Genomic DNA, 19999 nt, shown 5'->3' with positions numbered 1-19999 from the left:
TGCCCCTCCTCCAGGAGGGGCTCCAAGGGCTGCAGCCCGGGAGGGGTCTTACCGTCCAGACTGGGCGGTGCTGTGCCCAGGGGGTAGACGCCCTCCTTCAAGTGCACCAGCAGCTCCTCACCCGGCTCGATGTCCTTAATGACTTTGTAGTAAATCTGGGGGGAGACCAGAGAGAAAGGTGAGTCTGCTGTGTGTTGGTGTCCGGAAACCTCTCTGTGCATACTCAGCCTGCAGGAGGGGCAGCTGGCCTGCCCTGACACTGACCCGTCTTCTCACTGCCATGAAGAGGGTCCCCCCTGGAACTTTTGCAAAATGTGCTCAAAAGGAGTTGAGTCTCTTTTAAATTTATTGTATCCAGTTTGGGGATTTGATAAAGGGGATACAAAATTAAAGAGGTGAACCATTAAAGTTCTCAATTAGGGAGTGTCCCAGGGCAATTTCAGCAAGGGGTCCCCCCACCCCTTTCATCAGAGATGCAGTGGGTAGGGTCTCAAGTTTCTTTATTTTTTTTCGTCAAGACAGAGTTCTACCCTACGCCCTGAGCAGAGGGCAATGGCATTGTAGCTCACTGCAACCTCAGACTCCGGCTGTGGGCATCCTGCTGCCTCAGCCTCCGAAGCCACTGGGATTACAGGCGCTCGCCGCGGCACCCGGTTGGCTTTTTCCATTTTTTTCCATGAGTCGGGGTCTCACTCTCGCTCAAACAAGCCTCGAACTCCTGAGCTCAAGCAATCCTCTCTCCTCAGCCTCCCACAGTGCTGGGATTACAGGCGTGAGCCACCGTGTCCAGCTGTCAAGTTTCTTAAAGTTTGTATGTGAGACCCTCCTTGCTGCTGGGGGTGGGGGAGCTTGGGATGTAGAGTAAATGTGGTTGTTTCTGAAAGTGGCCAGAGACACAGGGCTGTAATTCCCTGGGGGACTCAGAAGTGGTGAGCAGGGAAGTCTGGGGCCAGCAACTGCCCTACCCTGACCCCTCAGGCAAGGGCCTGAGATGGGAGCTACCCGGGAGAATGTGATAGACTCAGGGTACATTCTTGGAGCATGCCCCAGGGTTGAAGGGAACTAAATTTGGAATACCCAGCTCAGCGCCGTGTCAGCTGTGGATTGCCAACACGTCTCCTGAAAACAGAAAGTGACCTGGGGGTGTCGACATGGTGGTCAAGATGAAGAGAACTGGCTGTTCAGGAAGAGGAGGCCCAGGAATGGGCACCTTGAGTCTGGTGACAGGTGACACTGGGCAGTGGGTGCATTTCCCTCAGGGCAATCCCCTGCTTACCCCGACACAACAAAGTTTGAGACTATATTCGTCTCACGGTGACCACAGAGCTTCTAGAAACCCACAGGTCTGGCTAGAGGTCCAAGAGGCGCTTATCTGGAGCTCATGTTCTTTAGGAAAGAGGGCTGGTGCAGACTCAGAAGGGTTCCCAGGGACTGTGGGGAGATGACCATCCCTGCTGTGGGCAATACTCCCATCCCCGCTGTGCAGCCTGAGCCAGGTTGGGCTCCCAAGCAGCTAGCCCTGGCTGGGGTTTGGACATGATCACACACTGGGGAGAGGGAGCTCAGCGTGCTGCCCACCTCATCCCCCACCTGTGGGCTCCATTAGAATCCGCCAGTTCTCACTAACTCCAGGATGACACCAAGGAGCTCCCACAAGGGCACTGGGAAGCTGCACCGTGCCCCCAACACCCACTGCCTACTATTCCGAGGACGCCTGGACAGTGGCTGCCCGGGGTGCAGAAACACACACACACACACACACGTGCACTGTGTACCCTGCAGCCTGTCGGCTCCCGTGTGACATAGTCAATGGTGGTTTTATGCAGCAATTTTTCTCAGGTAAGTTGCTAAACTAATGAAATTTATAAATGGAGGGTAGAAACGGGACTGCGCTAATGTCTCTGACTCAAGCAGCTGTTATCAGACCCTGGTGTGTATCATCTTATTCAAAAAATCACACAGTGGCTGAATAATTGTTTCTTAAAAAAAAAAAAAATCGGATGTGAGCCACTGGATTTTACAACCAGACCTGAGTGCCAGATGGGGAGAAGCACTCACCCTGGACACAGCCCGGGTGACCCTCTGAGTTACCAATGAACCAGCAATGACCTCCCTGTCCCGGGGCAGCAGGGAGTGAGTTCCTACAGTGAGTGCATGCTTACTGTGTGCCCAACCTGGGGCAGGAGGCAGAGCCTGGCCTGGCCTCCAGGGTGGGAGAGGAGGGTCATCTGTGCTGCTCTTTGAAGGTCCCCATGAGAGGGCACCCCAACTGCAGGGCCTCAGACGTCCTGCTCTGACCTCAACCTGGCTGGCCATGCATCCTCCACCCTGCTGCCCAGCTCACTCTGGGGCAGGGGGGCAGGAGGCAGGGAGGGGCAGCTCAGCCACCTCCAGGCTCCCCTGTCCCCCACTCCCTTCCCCCACCTCTTCTAGAGCAGCTGGACCCCGTAGGTCCCCCACCCACTGAGGCTCCCAGTCTTCAGGAGCCGTGGTTTGAGCGCCATCCGCACCCCCAGGGCCCCACAGTCCCGCCTCACCATCCGTGCCTTCCTCCTTCAACCCTCTTCAAGAGCGGGACCCCTCACCCCAGGGGCTTCAATGAGGGCCACTGCCCCCGAAAACCTCCCCACCACGTGTATCGGATCCGGAGCACGGGGTGGCGGGTCCAGCGGCCACCCCTCCCCAGTCAGGGACCCCCCCGCCCCCAGGAGGAGGGTGCCTGGCCGGCGCGCCCAGGACTGGGCAGTGCCTGCCGGTAGCTGCTGGGACTTTGAGCTGCAGGGGGAATTAATTGCTATTAGTGCTAATCGCCTAGCTGGGGGCGGGGCAGGAGGGTTGGCTCCGACCTGCCTCCACCTGGTTGGGGACCCAGGTGAACAGGGATCGCCGCCCCCCACCCCTCTCCCCAGGCCGACGGTGCGGAGGCGCACACAAGGCTGCTCGGCGCGTTTACAACCTGTCCCAAGTGGCGCAAAAGTCTTATCAGACAGCTGTGGTTGCCGGTCCGCGGGGTCGGGCGACTTCCTGGGACAAAGGCCGGCTGGGTGGAAACCAGGCCACTGGGGCCGCCGGGGAGGGTCGCAGGTTGAGGGTTACCGCCCCGCGGCCCCTCCGCACAGGGCTCCCGCGCGCCCTCGCTGCGGTCCCTGGACATTCCCGCAACCCGCGCTACCTGCGGGCGCAGCGTGGAGGTGGCCGGGGCAGACCGAGGCCGGCACCTTCACAAGCGAGGCGGGCTGCTCTGTCCGGAGGAAGGCGACCCTGCAGTCCCCCCACCCTCTGGTCCCCCATCCCTATGGCGCCTTAGGGGAGTGTGAGCGCAGGAGAGAAAAAGAGCCACGTAGTTAAGACGGCACGAAGGCTCTTTCCCTGAACAGCGGGCTGCTGCAGGCGCATTTCAGCCCCGAGTTCCCGGCTCTGTTGCACGGCCAAGGCCGGGATTTCCCCTCCGGTTTAAGGATCTGAGGGTGGGGAACCCTCTTAACAACAGCCGAGTTTACTAGCGCCAATACATGTCTGCTCCAAAGGGCTTTAAAAAGTAACGATGCCATACAGACTGGATGTGAAGTTGAGTCCCAGCCTCAACACTTGAGGTTCCCTTTGTGACAACAATGACTTTATTGAGCGTGGGGACCACCACCACCAACAGGTCCTGCATGGGAGCTGTGTTCAGCATGACCCTGCCTGTTTTCTTCTGCTCTTATCGCGTTCCAGACACAAAGAGGCGGCTCCTTGTAGGTAAACAGAACTCTGGGAGGAATAAATGGCCACGCTCTCAACAAAAGGCAGAGAAATTGCAGAGAAAACTTGGAGTCCGCACAGGCCCTGTTCATTTAGACCAAGCCTCTCATGAAAATTAATATCATTTCCCCCTGCAATGTTCTCTAAGACAAAGAAATATTTCCGGTTTACAATGGCTGTCAGTTTTTGGATACTTTCTCTTCATCATTTCTTAAGTATTTTTTTAATATCAAATTAATTAGAAGGAAAGAGACTACTTTTGAATAGGAAGACTTAAATCCCATAATTTTCATTCTCACTTAATCTTAAAATTTTTAAATTTAAATAGATAAAAAAAAATCCATCCAAATTACACCAGGGAGAAATTACTAAAGTGCAGACTGGAAGTCAGGGGATTGAATGCAAGCCGTGAGCACTGCTCTCCTCCCCAAATAAATAATTCTTTTTCAATTCACTAAACTTCCGGGCTACTTTTTCTTTCCTTTTCTTTGACTAGTATAAGAAACTTTTTTTTTTTTTTTTTGTATAAGAAACCTTTAAAGGAACTTTGAATAAAAGAGATGAAATCTCCTTTTGTCATAAAAAAAAAATTCACCCTCTCACCATCCTGGACTTGAGAATTCAATCGCGCTTCAATTTGTGAAGCCTTTGGTGTGCATAGGCTTTCCTCACAAAAGTCTTGCGGGTAGTGAGTGGAATTTGGATTCCTTTAAAATTTTTTCTGAAGAGCAAATTCACCCAGTGACCCCGTCTGCCCTTCACCTGTCCTTCTGGGAGAGGACGTTGGGCTGAGAGATCCCTGGGCTTTTCTGTTTGTTTGTTTGTTTCTCCGGGACCTCCAAAGAAGCAGCTGCGTCTCAATGCTGCCTCGTGGCCCCAAGGACTTTGGAAGTATCACCGAACTGCTTAACTTCTTGCTGTCCCAGTCATGTCCCTCTAGGAAAGGGCCGTGGACGCTGTGCCTGCCTGGCTGCTCTGTTTGGGGCGCCTGCGTTCTCGGCTCACTGAGCCAGGCGAGGACGCAGCGATTCTGGGCTCCAGAGACATGCAGACAATCCCTTCCTCTCCCGGAGAGAGGAAAAGGCACCCCGGAGTCCCGGGGGTTTACATCGCTGATGCAATGGTTTTTGTGCCTAAATATTTATTATTTTGTTGCTGTCTAGTGTCACCCTTTCAGCAGCAAAAACGTTAAAAAAAAAGTCTACATACTTGCCTCTTTCTTACCCGTACAATTTGGATCTGGATTATAAAAATATAAATTGTCAGTCCACAGTTACATTATCTTCCTTGTTCTTAAAGGGCTTCTTCCAATGAAGCATTGAATTTGATTGGAAGGGAAAGAAGGCAGAAGCAGAGAAACGATTAGGGTAGGTGTTGTGATGATGCAGTTGAATTTAAACTTGGTTTCTCGCCAAAAGAGGATCAGCGGACGGTTTTCTGAATCAGAACAAATGGAATATATTTTGGGAGTCTTTTGTAAACAGATTAAGAACTGCTTAAATGGATCCCTTGCCCTCACCCTTCCTGTTGTCAAAAGGAAAATTATATCTAATTGTCCAAAGCTACCATTTGAAATGACCAAATAAAAAAATTTATGATTTTTAATTAAAAAAAAATTGTGGGAGATAAGAGCAAAGGGAATAAGGAAATGTCGGGTGGAGGGATGGTAGATGATAGATGCCTGTGTTTAGAGTCCACACACCCTGGTAGGTCACACCCCCTGGCTCAGAGATGTGGGACTCAGGCGGGAGCTGAGGAAACGAAAGCAAAAGAGGGACGCCCTCGGCCAGCAGGTTGTGCCTGGGTCTGGGAAGCACCAGGTTTTCATTAAAAGCAAGTGCTGTCTCACCCCAGCTCGGCTGGCGGCTATCAGTCTCTAATCTTCTTATAAAATGCCCTCCTCCGAGGAGGGGGCTCCCCGGCTGCACTCAGGGCGGCTCAGCTCTTCATGCTCTCTGTCCCCAGCCCCCGCTCTGCCCCGGGAGTGTGCTGGGGTCCTGGGGCTTCCTTGGCGCCCTCCAGCCCTCACCCGCTTCAAAGGCAGGACACTTGGGGCTGCTTTTCTGGACTAGGAGAGCTGCCCTTGGCCAAAGAGCATTCTCGAAGGGCGCTGGGGTGGGGGCTGAAGCCGCCAAGTTGTGCTCCCCCGTAGCCTGTGACCTCAGCCCCACCTCCCACCGTCCTCACCCCGACAGCCAGTTGACATCCCGCCACCAACATTCTTGCCCTATTGAGGCAACGTGAGAAAAAGAAAAAAGAAGCCAGGGCTGTGAATAGGCCTCTCCCGCCTCCTGCTTCCCGTGGGCACTTCTCTCCCAAGTCCTTGTTTTCTTTCTCAACATTCAAACAAATTCAGGAGCAGGCCCTGCCTGTGCCTCCTGAAACATTTCAGACCAACTCGTTCGCTCGCAATTGCAGGACAAAGAACCACCCGGGGGTGACATGAAATGTCCTGGGTTTTCCCAAAAAGAACGGAGGAGTTGCAGGGTATGTGGAGGGTGGGGAGGGGCCACGCAGCCCCCACCCCTGTGCATTCAGACACCTATGGGTGCTGCCTTGCCTGTCCGTGAAAACACCCCAGTGACGACTTGGACACACTTGGCTGTCAACTGAGGCTCTAGGGCTGCAGTGGGAACCCCTAGCATCCCAGGAGAAAACTGTGGAGGTTCAATTCCTGCCAGCCTGGCCACCCCAAACCCTGGCATGCCCTTGGCCGTGGTCTGTGGCCTCTGTGTATACAGAAAAACCACAAGTCACTATTTAGGCCACAGGGCCAGGCCCAGGGGTAGCTCATGGCCCCAAGTGGCCTCAGCTGCTGCTGGACTCCTGGGTCTAAAGCCACCAGGAAGAGAACAGAGGTGAGAGTCTGAGGACCAATGGCCTAGACCAGTGGTTCTCAACCTTCGTAATGCCACGGCCCTTTAATACAGTTCCTGTGGGTCGTGACCCACAGGATGAGAACTGCTGGCCTAGACCATAGAGCCAGTCACTTCTCATGAGGACCCTGGGGCCAGAGCCTCTCAGAGGGAGAGGAATCTTGTCACCTAGATGAGGACGAGTAGGTGGCCAGTGAGCACATCTCCACAGCCCCATGGCCATGGGACGGATGGCACAAGTCTGTGAGAAGAAGACTCAGTCCCCGTGGGCCTGGCCAGAGGACTCTCTCCTTGCCACCTGGCATCCAAGGGCAGCTCCAGGAGGTGCCAGCTGGAGGGAGTCCTTGGGGGAAATCAAGCCCAGGGCTCACTTTCTCACGTTACTAACCCCCAGTCAAGTGGCTGGCTGCTGAGCACGGAGGCAGCATCTCAGGTGTGGCATGAGGCTGGGCAGGAGCGTCTGGGGGTCCAGAGAATGAGCCCTGGCCAGATGGTGCCCTAAGGCAGGAGCTGGAGAGCTCTTCACTGCCTGGAACCACATTCGAGGGATGAGGGTGGCACCTGCCCCCAGAGCCTGTCTAATGCACAACACTCTGAAGGCACAAAGGCCTGCGAGGGGCTGAGGGGGACGGGACACCCCTGACCGCCAATGTCCTCCAAAGACCCAGGGTCACCCGGGAGGCTGGGCTCCTGAGTCCCCAGGAGTCCTGACCGCCACCTGTGAAAGATGGAGGAAACCCCCAGCTGGAGCCCCCAGTCCACACGCCGGCCTGAGTTCAGTTCAGAGCAGCCTCCCTCTTCTGCCCATGAGGAGGGTCATCTCCACTGTGCAGCTGTGCCTTCCGCAACTTTCTCTTCAGGATGCTGAGACGCTCTTCTGCCCCAGTCTCTTCTCTTTTCTGAAAAGTGGAGCTGTCCCGTGTCTTGAATGGGCAAATAATGCTCATGCTTTCCTGACTCACTTTCCCTGCTGATTTTGGCAAACTGGACACTGTTTTACCAAGTCTTAGCTACAGTTTCCTTGCCTTTAACGTCTGTGTGACCTTGGAGGTGGGGTGTGTGTGTGCATGTGGGCGACAGGGAGGGACTATTCACTTCTCTGTGTGAGTGTGTGTGTTCATAAGAACCAGGAAATCCTGCTCGGAATGATGGAAATCTGAGAAAACACATTAACATCATGCAATGTTACTGTCTAAAAGAGGAGCCTGTCTTCAAAAATCTTTGTTTTATTATTAATATTTCAGGGAAATTTTAACTTTAGGGGTCAAAACGGTTTGCTTTGCAAGAACCCGCATTTCCATGGTCCGTTTAGGGTGCCTGTGTGGCCATCCCACTGAGAGAGACAGCATTTAAAAATAGTTTGACGTTTGTTGTATGTCCCTCACGAAAGTATTTCTAAAAGTCATTTCATTCAACCAACAGGTATTTATTGCGAGTCTATGGAGGAAAGTTTTTCCAAATTATTAGTAGAATTTAAATCTTATCACTCAAAGGAAAATACATCTCACAAATTATTTGTTTTTGTTTGATAACTACAATTCAAACTTGAGTTTTTAAGACTGGATGCTAAGTGGCTGATGGCTTCTCTGCAGCCGCTCTCCCTGTGCCTGAGCGGCCAGTCCCCTGCCCGCCTCTGGTCAGCCCCTGCTTTCCTGGGCTTTAGATTATCAAGTTCAAGGGTGCACCCTTGGGGGGGACGTTGGCAGGAAGGTCGGTTGCCTGTAACACCTGTTGTCACCCACTATGGCATGAGGAGGGGCAGAGGGGAAGGGTCTCAGCACGAGGGCTGAGGGGATTGGAAACACACCTCCAAGTGGAGGAATTCCTCTCTGGTCTGGGCCAGTTTGGTGTTGTGTTTGTGTAAATGGGCATCCGAATTCCCTCTGGGTTGATGGCTTGAATTCAGCTGACAGGCCCAGAACAGGGAGAATTAACTCTGTGAGGTCATGTTGGAGAGGAATGCCTAGCAGGTGAGGAGGTGTCCCAGGGTTGGTAACAGAACCAAGTATGTTCTGGACTCCTGGATGAAGCTTCAGAATGAGTCGTGGGGGGTTAAATTCAAGGGACTCAATAAAAGTTAAAGATGATTATCCTGTCCCCAGGTCCTGACAAAGGAAAAATAGTCAGTGGCAAGGCAGTCCCTTCCATTGGGACCTTGTGTAGCTGCAAGAAAAGCTTCCTGAAAGCTTCCCTGAAATAGTAATAATGAAATGAAGATTTTAAAAGACAGGCATCTTTTTGAGAAGAATGAACATCTGTTTGTTTTTTTTAAAAGCTAGACACATAAAGACACCTACTTTATTGCTTAAGTTTAGTTCAAATGTTCTAATAAACATTTATTTCTTAAATTAAAAAAATCTGGATCCTTCACTACTCTAGTCTGTGCCTAACAAAAGCACAACCCTGGAGCTCCCACAGATGACCACAAGGACACAGGGGCCCTGCAACTCAGAGCGCCAGAGCTGGGAGGAAGGACCATCTTTTTACATGCCTCAAATCTAATTCTCTTTCCTTCAAATTTCACTTTTGTCTGAAAGAGAGGAAAGTCTTTTTTTTTTTTTTTTAAAGTTCTGTTCTAAAGTTTATGATCATTATTTTACTCACTTTTTTTTTTTTTTGGCAATCAGGAAAAGTTATTTTCAAAATCTTTTATTCTAACTGTAAGCCATCCAAATCTTGGTAGCAGAGGCCCATGCACGCCCCTCATCTGGCACCAGCTGGTGTCCAACAGAGTGATGGCGTGGTCTGGACTCAGCCACTCAGCCAGGGAGACTGAGCAAGTGAGTGGGCCAGAGAACCAGTAGCCCCCCACAGCAGGTGCCCTCCCTGGAGTTTTCTCTCTGCATACCTCTAAGGTCAAGAGCCTTGAACCACTTGTGACAGTTTACACAGGCTACTGAGAATGTGCCCTCTGTCATGTAGTCTTTACAAATGTGTTCTAGGCAATCGAATCCCTTTTTTTTGCAAACAAAATCTTGTATGTAACCTGTAGGTATCATAGGCGAACGCACTTGGCTCTGATGGGAGGTCCCCAGTGAAAACTGCCTCCTGGCAGTCTCAGCTCCAGAGCACAGAATGTCGGGGCAACTTGCAAACTTGTAATTAAAGGAATCCACTAAGCAGTGACCAGCACCGGGGGCACGTTGCCTTCTGGAGTCAGAAAAAATTCCGCATCTTCTCTCTTGATCCGTGTGTGGGTCTGGACATCTGCCCAGGGGTGAGAGGGACAAACCACAGAGCTCAAGGGTCCAATCCAGTGAGCTTAAGGGGGTTCCTTGGGCCCTAGGGTGTCTGGAAACAAGTCAAAAGTGTCCCCAAGCTAGGAACACACAGCTCCAGAGAGTATTTGGACTTTGTGATGGAGAAAGGCCAGTGCCCGCAGCAGGCTGATGAGACTGTGGCAGTAGCTCATGGGTGCTCTGGGTAGTGGGGCCTAACCTCAGCCTGGCCTGGCCCAGGAACCTGAGCAGCTTCCCGTTGGCCATCGCTGACCCCTCCAGAGAACCGACCCCTTCGGAGAAGCTGGGCACGCAATGCCAGGGCAACATGCTTCTTGCATCGGCCATTACTGCTCTCTGTGTACTCGTGTCTGGTCAGCAGTGGCATTTGCAGGGAACGTGGGCCCCTGTGGGCTGGGATTCTGGCCACGCTGCCTGCCCTTCTTCACCCAAACCATCATCCTTGGCTCTCATGTATAGTCAGCCTGTGCAGGGGCTGCTGACCAAAGATTCGGATGGAGCATTTGCAGGACAGGTGAGCTCCCCAGAGAGACGGCGCTGGCTGAGCAGCAGGCAGCCACCCCATGAAGGTGAGGTCAGCCACCGCTCACCTCCATCCATCCTGGTGCTGTGTCCACAAGGACAGTCCTGAGGGTGGAACCTCCTGCGTGTGGGCCAGACCTACCTGCTCGCTGCTCTGACACATGGCGAGGTTCTGGTCATCACAGGAGCATGCCACTCGGATATACTTGAGCCAGCTGCCACTCCCCTCCTGGTTAGCATCCACACAGAACTTCTCACTGCCCAGGTCTTCAGAGATCTGCTCAGACAGAAAGAAAACGAAGGGTCAGAGGGCCCTGTGTGCTGGGTCTACACACTGCATTTGCCCAGTCAGACACCGGCCGTTTGGGCCCAGGTAGGAAGGCCTCAGCCCACCCAACCCCTGAGCATCGGTCAGGTCCTTGGCCTGCCCACGCCCAGGGCCTTGGAGATGTGTACATAAAGGGAGGGAACAGCCTTCTCTTTGCTTACCGAGCAGATTGCTGCCTTGGTCAGGTAATAAAATGAGCCCCTAGTGCTACAGCCCCCGGCAGAGAAGTGCTGCGTGTGAGAGCAGAGGCTGCCGAGTCTGAGAACAGAGCCCTCTGCTCAGCAGAGTGGGGCACCAGGCTGGAGGAAGCCTGTTTGAAGGTGAAGGTGTTGCTGGGGGTGTGTGCGTGCATGTGTGTGTATGTGTGCTCACATCAGCTTGCACCTCATCCCGAAAGTAAGAAAAGCACTTGGTTTCCTTAAAACTGGAACGTTTCGGTTTGACACCCTCAAGTTGTGAGCTGCTCTCATCGTGCCCTCAGGGTGCTGCACTCTGTGATGGCTTCACCATCAGCCCTGCACCTCTGAGGATGGATTATGAGAAGGCCTGACCTGCTGTCTACTGCCCAGAGAGGGGTGCCCCAGGACTGCTGGACTGCAGGTGGCGGGTGCTAGTGGAGTCCAGCCTCCTAGAGCCACCTGCTCTGTTCGCTGCCTTCCTGGGATCCTGAATCCAAAGCCATTGAAGCCAGCAGCATCTCGGGTGAGCTTCCTGGGCAGCCAAGCCCCAGCCCAGGGCAGGAGGAGGGCAGTGGGCAAGGCCTGAGGACATCTCTACACTGACATCCTGGAAGAAGAAGAGCTATGCCCAGGTGGCCAGGTGTGTTGTGGGGCAGAAGTGTCCTTGGGTTGGTATGCCAGGGGAGGCAGGTGTGTCCAGGAGGCCAGGTGTGTTCTGGTGGGCCATACGTCCAGGTGGGCAGAGCTGAGGGACCAGAGCTAGGAGTCAGAAGGACCTGGTGAAGTCAGGGCAAGGGGGTAGTGACCGGTCCAAGTGGACTCCGGGCACCGTGGGCCTCACTTTCTGGAACTCCCTCAAATGCTTGGTTACGAACACCGGGGCCTGGCAGGGAGGAAGGAAGCTGCCCACCTGAGGTCTGGGAGACACCCACACCCAGTCCAGGTGATCCCCAGATATCCACAGACGCTTCCTGAGTGGTCAACGGCCCACCTGGCCTCAATGTCAGTGAGGAATCAGATGGGTCAGGAGGGGGCTCCCTTGCTCCGGGGCACACAGAGTTGCTGTGGCGGGTCTGTGCCTCATGCCCCCGTGACCTGAAACACAGCCCTGCCTGGGGCCCATGTGCAGCCATTTCAGCAGCACTGTCCTGTAAACATCAAGTCTCTAAGCAGACACGCTTGGGCCCAGCTTTGTGGGACACTTCAGAGGCTGATCCAGAAAGGGCTGTTGGCTGAGAGACCTCAGCCCTGAGACTCCTTGCTTTTGGGGGAATTGATTATCTGCCAGGTGCAAAACTAAATGGGGTGGGGGGGGCAGGCAGAGCACAGACCATGGGTGGGGAGGGAAGGGAGAAGGAGGTGGTGGGACCCTGCTCTCCCCCAGGGGCAGGGTCCAGAGCTGTGGGAGGCACAGGCCTGATCACTGGTGCTGGGCGTCCCCGCATGAGCCTGGCACTCGTGCGGTCTCAGGCCTGGCCCCAGAATGTCTTTGAGAAGCTCAGTGTGGATGCCGAGCAGCAAGGTACCATGTGGTGCCAACACCTCGCCTCCGTGCATGCTGCATCCTCTTCTCTAGAGACTCGGACCGAACGTGGGACCCTGGGACACCGTGGAGCCAGCCTGAGGGTCTGGGCCTCTTCCCATGTGCTTGCTCTCTCCATTTCCCTGCCGACATTAGCCCCAATCCCAGGTTCTGACTATGGTGATCAGTGAGGTCCAAAGGTGCCAGGAGAGGGAGATTTGGGACACAGGGTGGCAGCCAGCCAGGAGGGAGGGGGACACTCCTGGGGTCCCCAGGCTCTTAGTCCCACATTGCCACGCCTGCTCCTAGGGCTGGGGGTCCCCAGGTACAGCCCACCCCCATGAGTAGTAACTGTTGTGTCCCATACGCCAAGTTGCTCTGACCAAATGACCCAGGTGTCCATCTTGGCCCAGGGTTGCTGAGCCCTGTCCATGCTGGGCTGGCAGTGGTGAGCTTGTGGTTCAGAGGGTGGCGGGTCCAGGTTCAAGGCCCCCGAGAAGAGAGGAGGGAGGAAGGTGCTCACATGCAATTGATGGGGCTTGCAGGACCACGGCCATGGGGGGCAGCATGCCTCCCGTCCCAGGCTGTGGGTCCTCTTCTCCGTCAGGGCTTACTGACCCCACCACACCACCCATGGCACCCTTGAGTGAGGGCTGCAGGAGACCCACAGGCCAGCAGCGCTTTCCTGCAATCTAGACTTTCAAGCACCAGCGTGGCATGGCCAGGAGCATGTGGTCCCCCTCTAAGTCCAGAGATCAGGCTGGGGCTAGACCCCTCCTGGGAGGTGACACCCCCCCCACTCCAAATGCACCCAAGACCTGGGCTCAGAGGGGATCTCCCTGCTGCTCTGGGCCCTATATGGCCCAGGCCTGGTCCTGGCAGGGTTCCTTACCCCCTCATGTTCAGGGTCTCCTCTGTGTGACCAGATTCTACTGGAACAGCTCTGCCCTGAGCAGGACAGCAAATCTCCCTTGACATTCGAGGTCTTGGCTGCTAAGGGGATATGCATCACACTGACCGGGAGGTCACTGCCTGCCCTGCCGAATAGGCACAGACCACTGGAGCCCACCCTGCGGGCCACACTCAGCCTCTGGCCAGGACCGGGGGGGAAGGAGGCTATGGGGGACTGGTCATCATGGGGAAGGCTCTTCTGTACTCCAGAGAGTGGTCCCAGAACCCCCCCGTGGGAGACCCAAAGCCTCTCACGGCCCCCTCACATTCCCCACCCCCTGATGATGCGCTGCAGGAAACTGCTGGAAAAGACGCACCAAGCAAACCTGTGGTTAGCACCACCTTGGCCTGCCGAGGCTGCCTGGCTGCCTTCCTCTGTCACAGAGAGGGAGAGGCTGGTCTGGCTGGCACCCCCAATGCCCGCCGCTGGTCCCATAGCACTGTGTGGTGGGGCTTGAGGTGCCCGTCTCTCTACCTCCCTTTGTCTCTGTCATCCACAGCCCGGGACAGGTGGCAAGTGATGCCGGGAGCTGCCACAGCCATCACGCGGGTTTTGTCACCCCAGCCTCTCCTGGGGTCCAGTTGTAGACATGAGGGTGTTGGCCTAACCTTAACTTCCAGGGCTTGGAGTATGTCTCCCCAAGAAGCCTCTGGGATAACAATCTGTGTCAGTAACCAGCTGACCAGCAACTACCTTAGGTGCTTGAAATCTCCCTGTCATACACTTTGTGCACGTATGGGGGTGTATGTGGGTATATGCATACACATGTGTGTGCATGTGTGGGCACCGAGGATAGGTGCACCTGCACGCGTGCATGTAGACAGACATGTGCAACTGCACGTGTGCACATGTGTGTGCATGCATGTCAGTAGTATACTCATGCACATGCATGTGTGTGCATGGGAGTGTCGTGGGTGCCCTGGTTGTGTTTTGGAAGGAGATGCATCAGCCACGTGGGCGAGCAGCCCTGAGGCAGGCTCTGGGCCCATCCTGGCCTGGTGCACTGCCCAGAGCTCCCCTGCTGGGCCCATCCTGGCCTCGCGCACTGCCCAGGCCCTCCTTGTCTCCCCTCCTCACACTTCCCTGGGTGGAGGGGACATGTGTCAGAATGTCCTGGGATGCAGGGTTCCCAGCAGAGCCCCTGAAGCTGAGTGTCTAGGGCCCCCACTCTGCACTCTGCCTGAAAATGCCTCCCTGAGACCTGTCTCAGCTTCAGGGGCTCTCATGAGATGGCCCAATCTACTGTCCCCTTTCCTGCATCACCAGAGAGAATGCCTGGCCCCTCGGAGGATCTCAGGGGGCTTGTCCTGCGGGACAGAGGTGGAGAGCACAGGAGCCAAATCCTGCAGATGGAGAGCTTATGGTGACGGCCGTTCCCTCTCCACATACACGAGTGGGTCCCATGTCCTGGCAGGACCTCGGCCCCTTCCATCCACCCACGTCTGAGCCCCCAGCCATAGATCTTGCCGTGTGCAGGCCCCTCCTCCTCAGGCCCCTGGACTGTCACGGGGGGTGGGGGCAGTGACTCCTGTTGGCCCCTAAAGGTTGTTCAAGGAGCTTCCTTTTACCCTGGTGGGCACCCAGGTGGGTGATGGAAGAGGCCTGGGCTAGCTTCTTCACACAGAGATCAGGAGTCTCTGCCTTGGAGGACACCAGGGTGGAAGCCGGAGAAACCCTGACCTCAGAGTCCTGAGCAGCCACAGCTGCACCAGAGGGGCCAGGCCTGCTCCTCCCCACCTGGTGGACGGCAGGCCTTGCCCGAGATGTCAGGCTCTGTCTTGCTCCCTGTCCTGGCATGGAGGGCCCAGCCTTGCAGAGTCCCTAGGCCCCACCAGGGAACTCTGGAATGGTGAAGCAGATGGCGTGGAGATTGGGCAGAGCCCTGGAAATGCTCCTGAGGCCACTTGTTCCTGTGCTTCTGGCCAGCTGGGTGGGATGCTGCAGGACTGGCTGCTTGTGTGGGGCGTGGAGGGGCCTGTGCCATCCCAGATTCCGGAAAGGGCAGGACAGGCTGCAGATTCTGGATCTCCTTTTGCATCTCTCTCTCCCTCTCCACCTTCCTCCCAGGATGGCTCCAGCGGCCCAGCTGGGAGGTACTCCACAAAGCTGAGTGGCCGAGGCCTTCTGGGTCCTCTGTGCTGGTGAGGCTCCTTACTCACCCCAACTTGCCTAAAGGAGACACTATTGCCCCTTTTTGCAGAAGAGGAGATGGAGGTCCCAGAGTCCAGAGCTATGTGTCAGCCACCTGCAGATGCTCCCGACCAGAGGTAGGGTCTCTGTGCCCTGCTGTGGCACCTGGGCAGTCACAGGTCTCTGCCTGTCCCTGACCCCTTTGGAGTGAGATTTGTCAGACATCCCTTCCCCCAGTCAGTGGCTCTCAGGCTGCCCAAGTCACTCTGACCAGGCCCCTCCTGGGCTCTGGGTGCCCCTGGAGATCATAGGTCTGTGGAAGGAAAATTGGCAATAAGAGCACCCAGAGGGAGGCAGGTGCCACAGCAACGTGCAGTGAACACACGTTCCTTGCTGTGTCAGGCTGGGCCAGCACCAAGAGTCTGGTGCCAGAGGGGACAGTCCCCTGCCTGCCCTGGTGCAACACCGAGCCCTGTCTGGGAGCTGGGCCTAAGTTTTTTCGTGAAGTCTTTTAGCTGCAGGTTTGCCCTCGGTGGCACAGGAGGCCAATAATGATCAAAGTGGATAGAAGGCTGAATGAAGACACACTCATCCCGCTGCCTGTGCTCCATCGAGCAGTGACCAAGGGAGGGAGCCAGGGAAGGGAGCAGGTGGCCCAGCCATGGCATCTCCCGTGGGCAGCTTCTGCAGGCAGGAGACTGGAGCTGCCACAGCCATTGGGTTGAGTCTCCCTCCACATTGGGAAGGAAGCTCCCCGCTTAGCTGTCCCTCAAAAGCCAGCTCCAGGACGTGTTGGGCTGAGCCTCAGGAATCCCAGCACTTTCAAAGGAAACTGCCCTCCTGCCCACTCTCTCCACCCCTTTGCCCCCTCGGTTCCCCCCAGCTCATAAATCATTCACATAAAAAATGCTGACTTATGAAGCAAAGCAATGGAAAATTCTCTTAGCCTTGACAATTGTCTGGCACATCATTTGAGATTTCCTACACTCCCAATTTGCCGGCTCTCTGCTGGGCTGGTTCTTTCACGTTTAATGGGCATGGCCAGTGGCTGGCCCCATCTGGGGCGCGTGCACAGGCAGGAATGCCAAGGCATCTGCCGTCAGCTGGCCTAATGGATTCCCAGTGTGCGGGATGGAGCAGGGCTCTGGGAGGCTGCCCTCTGGCCCCTGAGCCTGGTTGCTGTAATGTGGCTTCCAGAAGCCCAGGGCACGGCATCCACCAGAGAGGTGAGTGGAGCTGGGAGGAGCCAGGCAAGGGTCTCCTCACCCCACCGCCTGCTTTAGGGGCCCACGAGCTGATTCAGAGCAGTAAGCTTCAGTGGTGAAGCCGCGTGGATCTCGTCTGTAGATGCACACACGTACACGCACACACAAGCACACACACTCGGTTATGATTGTGGTGTTCACGAGTAGTGAAACGGAAACATCTCGGGATGTGCTCAAGTCCCCTGAGAGAACCCGTGGTGACTGCAGAGCTCTGGGTGAGGCCTGGATGCTCCTTGTCCCTTCCTCAGGATCCTCCCTCTGTGGGGCAGGAGGCTGCTGCTGCTGTGGCCTAAAGGGCGAGTGTGCCTGGTGGGAGCAGGTTGTGGTGTGTGGCACTTTGCCCCACAATGATGCCTGAGCTTCAGTGGTGTGGTTGGGGGTTCAAGACTGTCTGTGTGCCCTGCAGGGGGTTCCTGCCCAGGCCTGCTGCCTTGCTGCCTCTCCAGGGGACCTCAGTTTCTGACCTCAGACAGTCCCTGGCATGCTGACGGGATACTGGATGTAAATGCCTATCTGTGTGTCCTCCCAGCTGACACTGTGGTGAGGGAACCCAAGCCCTGTCTCATGGGTGCCAGTGCTCCCAACAGACTCCAGTATGGAGATCCCCCTGCAAGTATCCCCGCCACGGGGCACCTGGCTCCTACAGGCCGGGGCACCCACCTCTGGTCCTGTGGATGCCCAAGCCACCCCTGTAATGACATCTGGCGCAGTTTGGTAAAGTCCATCAGTGCAAAGGTCCCCAGTCCCGGCTGGCTTGCAAGGTGCTCCCCGGGGTCCAGGTTCTTCACCAGGGTCACAGCCCTGACCCCTTGGAGCTCGGGGCAGCCGTTGCAGCTCTCACACCCTCAGAGCAGGGGCGGTTCAAACACTAAACGGCTCAAACATTTTCTCAAACCTGAACTTGACATAAGTTGAGTCAAGAGCAGGGGTCTCTGAGCCTGAAGGTCACAGGTCACCACAGACTCGCTGTGACATTCTGAAGTGAGATACTTTTGTTTTGTTTTGGTTTTTGAGCATAGAAAGGGTTGAAAAACAAAGACCAACAACCTCAAACCAAACACCTGTGGTAGCGTTCCTGCCCCAGGCAAGGCGGGACCCGGTCTGCCCACAGGAAGCGGTTTCCTCACAAGTCGAGGCGAGGCCCTGGGGAAGTATCACATTCATAGCCTTTCCTTGGCCACTTCGATGGTGAGAAGCTGCAGAGCTTGTGAATGTGGCACCCCAGTGGCGGATGCGGGAGGAACCCCCCACCACAGGCTACACTGACGCCATAGGGGCAGCAGAGTGGGTTCCAAAAATAGCTGGCACGTGGGAGGCAGGACCCCGGCTAGGCTCACACTCTCCTCTGTTGGACAAAAGCTTCCCCACCCCAACCCAGTGTAGAAGCTGGACGCCAGGCCCAGGAGCCTGTGGACACCCTGCCTCCCAGCCCCTCTGCTTCTCCGCTGGTTTCAGTGCGACTAGTGCTCCCCAGAGCTGCTCGGGGTCTGGTCACCCTCGGACCCTCTCTCATGTGCTGGCTACTGTTAAAACCAGTGCGGGCTGAACCTGGGATGTGACTTCCAGGTGGACATCAGAACCAGCATGTGTGAGCTGGGAGCTGTTCATGGTTTCCTACAGATGGCAGTGATGTGTGGAGCTGGGCCTTGGAATACCATCTTGAGGGCTCTTCCCACCTGGCCACTGGGCAGCGTCCTCTGGGCCTCAGTGCCCACCCCCGCTGTGGCTGCTATGATCACCACCGCTCCAGCTAACTGAAGCTTCCAAGACGTACCATGGATTCATGGGGTACTCGCATCTCCCTGGGACAGCCATGGTCAGATCCACATGTGTAGATGGAGAAACGGAGCCACAGAAGAGTTAGGAAATTGGCCTGAGGTTGCACAGCCAGAATGGGGCAGATGAGCTGGGCCATGGACTGGCCACGACTGGCTCCTTGCATGCTGTTTTGGGACCAGCACCAGGCAGCCTGGCCTGGCCTGCCCTACTCACCCCTACTTGAGGATGGTGGCAACTGAACCATCCCTAGAGCCTCCCCCAGGACAAGTGTCCAGTTGGGACTCACTGGATATCTCCATGAATGGGTGGATGGGTGAGTGGGTGGGCAGGTGCATGAATGGGTGGGTGGGTAGATATGTGGATAGATGGGTGGGTGGGTGCTTGAGTGGGTGGACAGATGAATGAATGAGTGGATGGTGGGTGGGTGGTGAGGAACAGAGCCCCCTCCCACCTGCCTAGAGACTTCTGGCTTCCCCAGCTTCCCACAACCAGACATAAGGAAACACCTGCAGGGCGTCTCTCCTGGAGGGCTTCCTGGCCCCCCTCTGCAGGCTGGGACCCCCCTGAGGGACTCTCACAGTGCCCACCGGTCATGGCAGGGACTACACTGTGTTGTGACTGTAATATCCCAGGTCACCCCTGGGGGGTGAGGGCCTTGAGGGTTTCTTTTGGCTGATTTACAGAGCCGGGTGGGCAGTGGGTGCTCGGTGTCCGTTTGGGGAACAGGTGGATGACAAAGGCAGCTCCAAACAGCTGAGAAGGTCCCTGGCATGGCCGGTGCTGCCCTGTGCCCCGTGGGTTCTCTACTCCCTGTTTCATGTCTGGGCCTTTCCCTCTTATCCCTCCATGGTTCTGCTAAAGGATGTGAAAACCCTCTGGTGACTCTGCCTCTTTGGAAATGACAGCTGCAAGTTTTTAGAGTCTTGTGCATGGTGTTACAGCTGTAACTTTCCTCCACATCATGTGGCAACCTCCAGTTTCCCCCAACAGAGGCCATGGGGGGGCTTCTCATCCCCGTGGGACCCGGTGCACATCAGGTACCCAGCAAGAGTCTAGAGAGTGGCTGGGACAGACCTGGCCAGGCTACACTTAGCGCCTTCCCTGTTGCTGACTCAGTTTCTCCAGACCCACCCTTTCCCTTCTGCTGGGACACAGTGGTTTCAAGGCGCTGGGTGACTCACTGCCTTTGGTATCAGGCCTGATATTTTGAGATCAGCTCTTGCAAATAGCTGAAACCTCAACAGGCCAAGTCTAAGCAAACACCTTGCCAATCCCCATAAAGAACAATTCTTGCTGCTCTTTGACAGACAAAAATGGTCCCTGGCAGAGGGTTCTTGGTGCAGACGACGTCTTTGGATGCCTTGCGAATGGCCAACTGCACATTCTTCCCGGAGTGGACTCAAGTATGTGGGGTGAAAGGACGCTGGTCTGGGCCTGGGTTCTCACATCGGCTTTACTGAGAGAGG

At 55.6% G+C, this 19999-nt stretch overlaps 1 protein-coding gene across 4 annotated transcripts in view; it reads right to left on the bottom strand.

Annotated features, from left to right (window-relative positions):
• The window catches only part of PRDM16 (PR/SET domain 16), a 300325-nt gene that overhangs the window by 32881 nt on the left and 247445 nt on the right, over window positions 1-19999 (bottom strand). For all 4 annotated transcript variants that reach the window (XM_053576342.1, XM_053576343.1, XM_053576344.1 and 1 more), the window contains exons 4-5: window positions 10521-10655; window positions 53-155 (exon numbers count right to left, since the gene is read on the bottom strand). In XM_053576342.1, the coding sequence (XP_053432317.1) occupies window positions 53-155; window positions 10521-10655 (238 nt within the window). The remainder of the gene's footprint in view (window positions 1-52; window positions 156-10520; window positions 10656-19999) is intronic.

The sequence above is a fragment of the Nycticebus coucang genome, chromosome 22 (genome assembly GCF_027406575.1).
Source record: "Nycticebus coucang isolate mNycCou1 chromosome 22, mNycCou1.pri, whole genome shotgun sequence".
NCBI classification, from domain to species: domain Eukaryota; kingdom Metazoa; phylum Chordata; class Mammalia; order Primates; family Lorisidae; genus Nycticebus; species Nycticebus coucang.
Note: the sequence above shows the minus strand (reverse complement) of the source record. Positions and strands in the feature narration are given on the sequence as shown.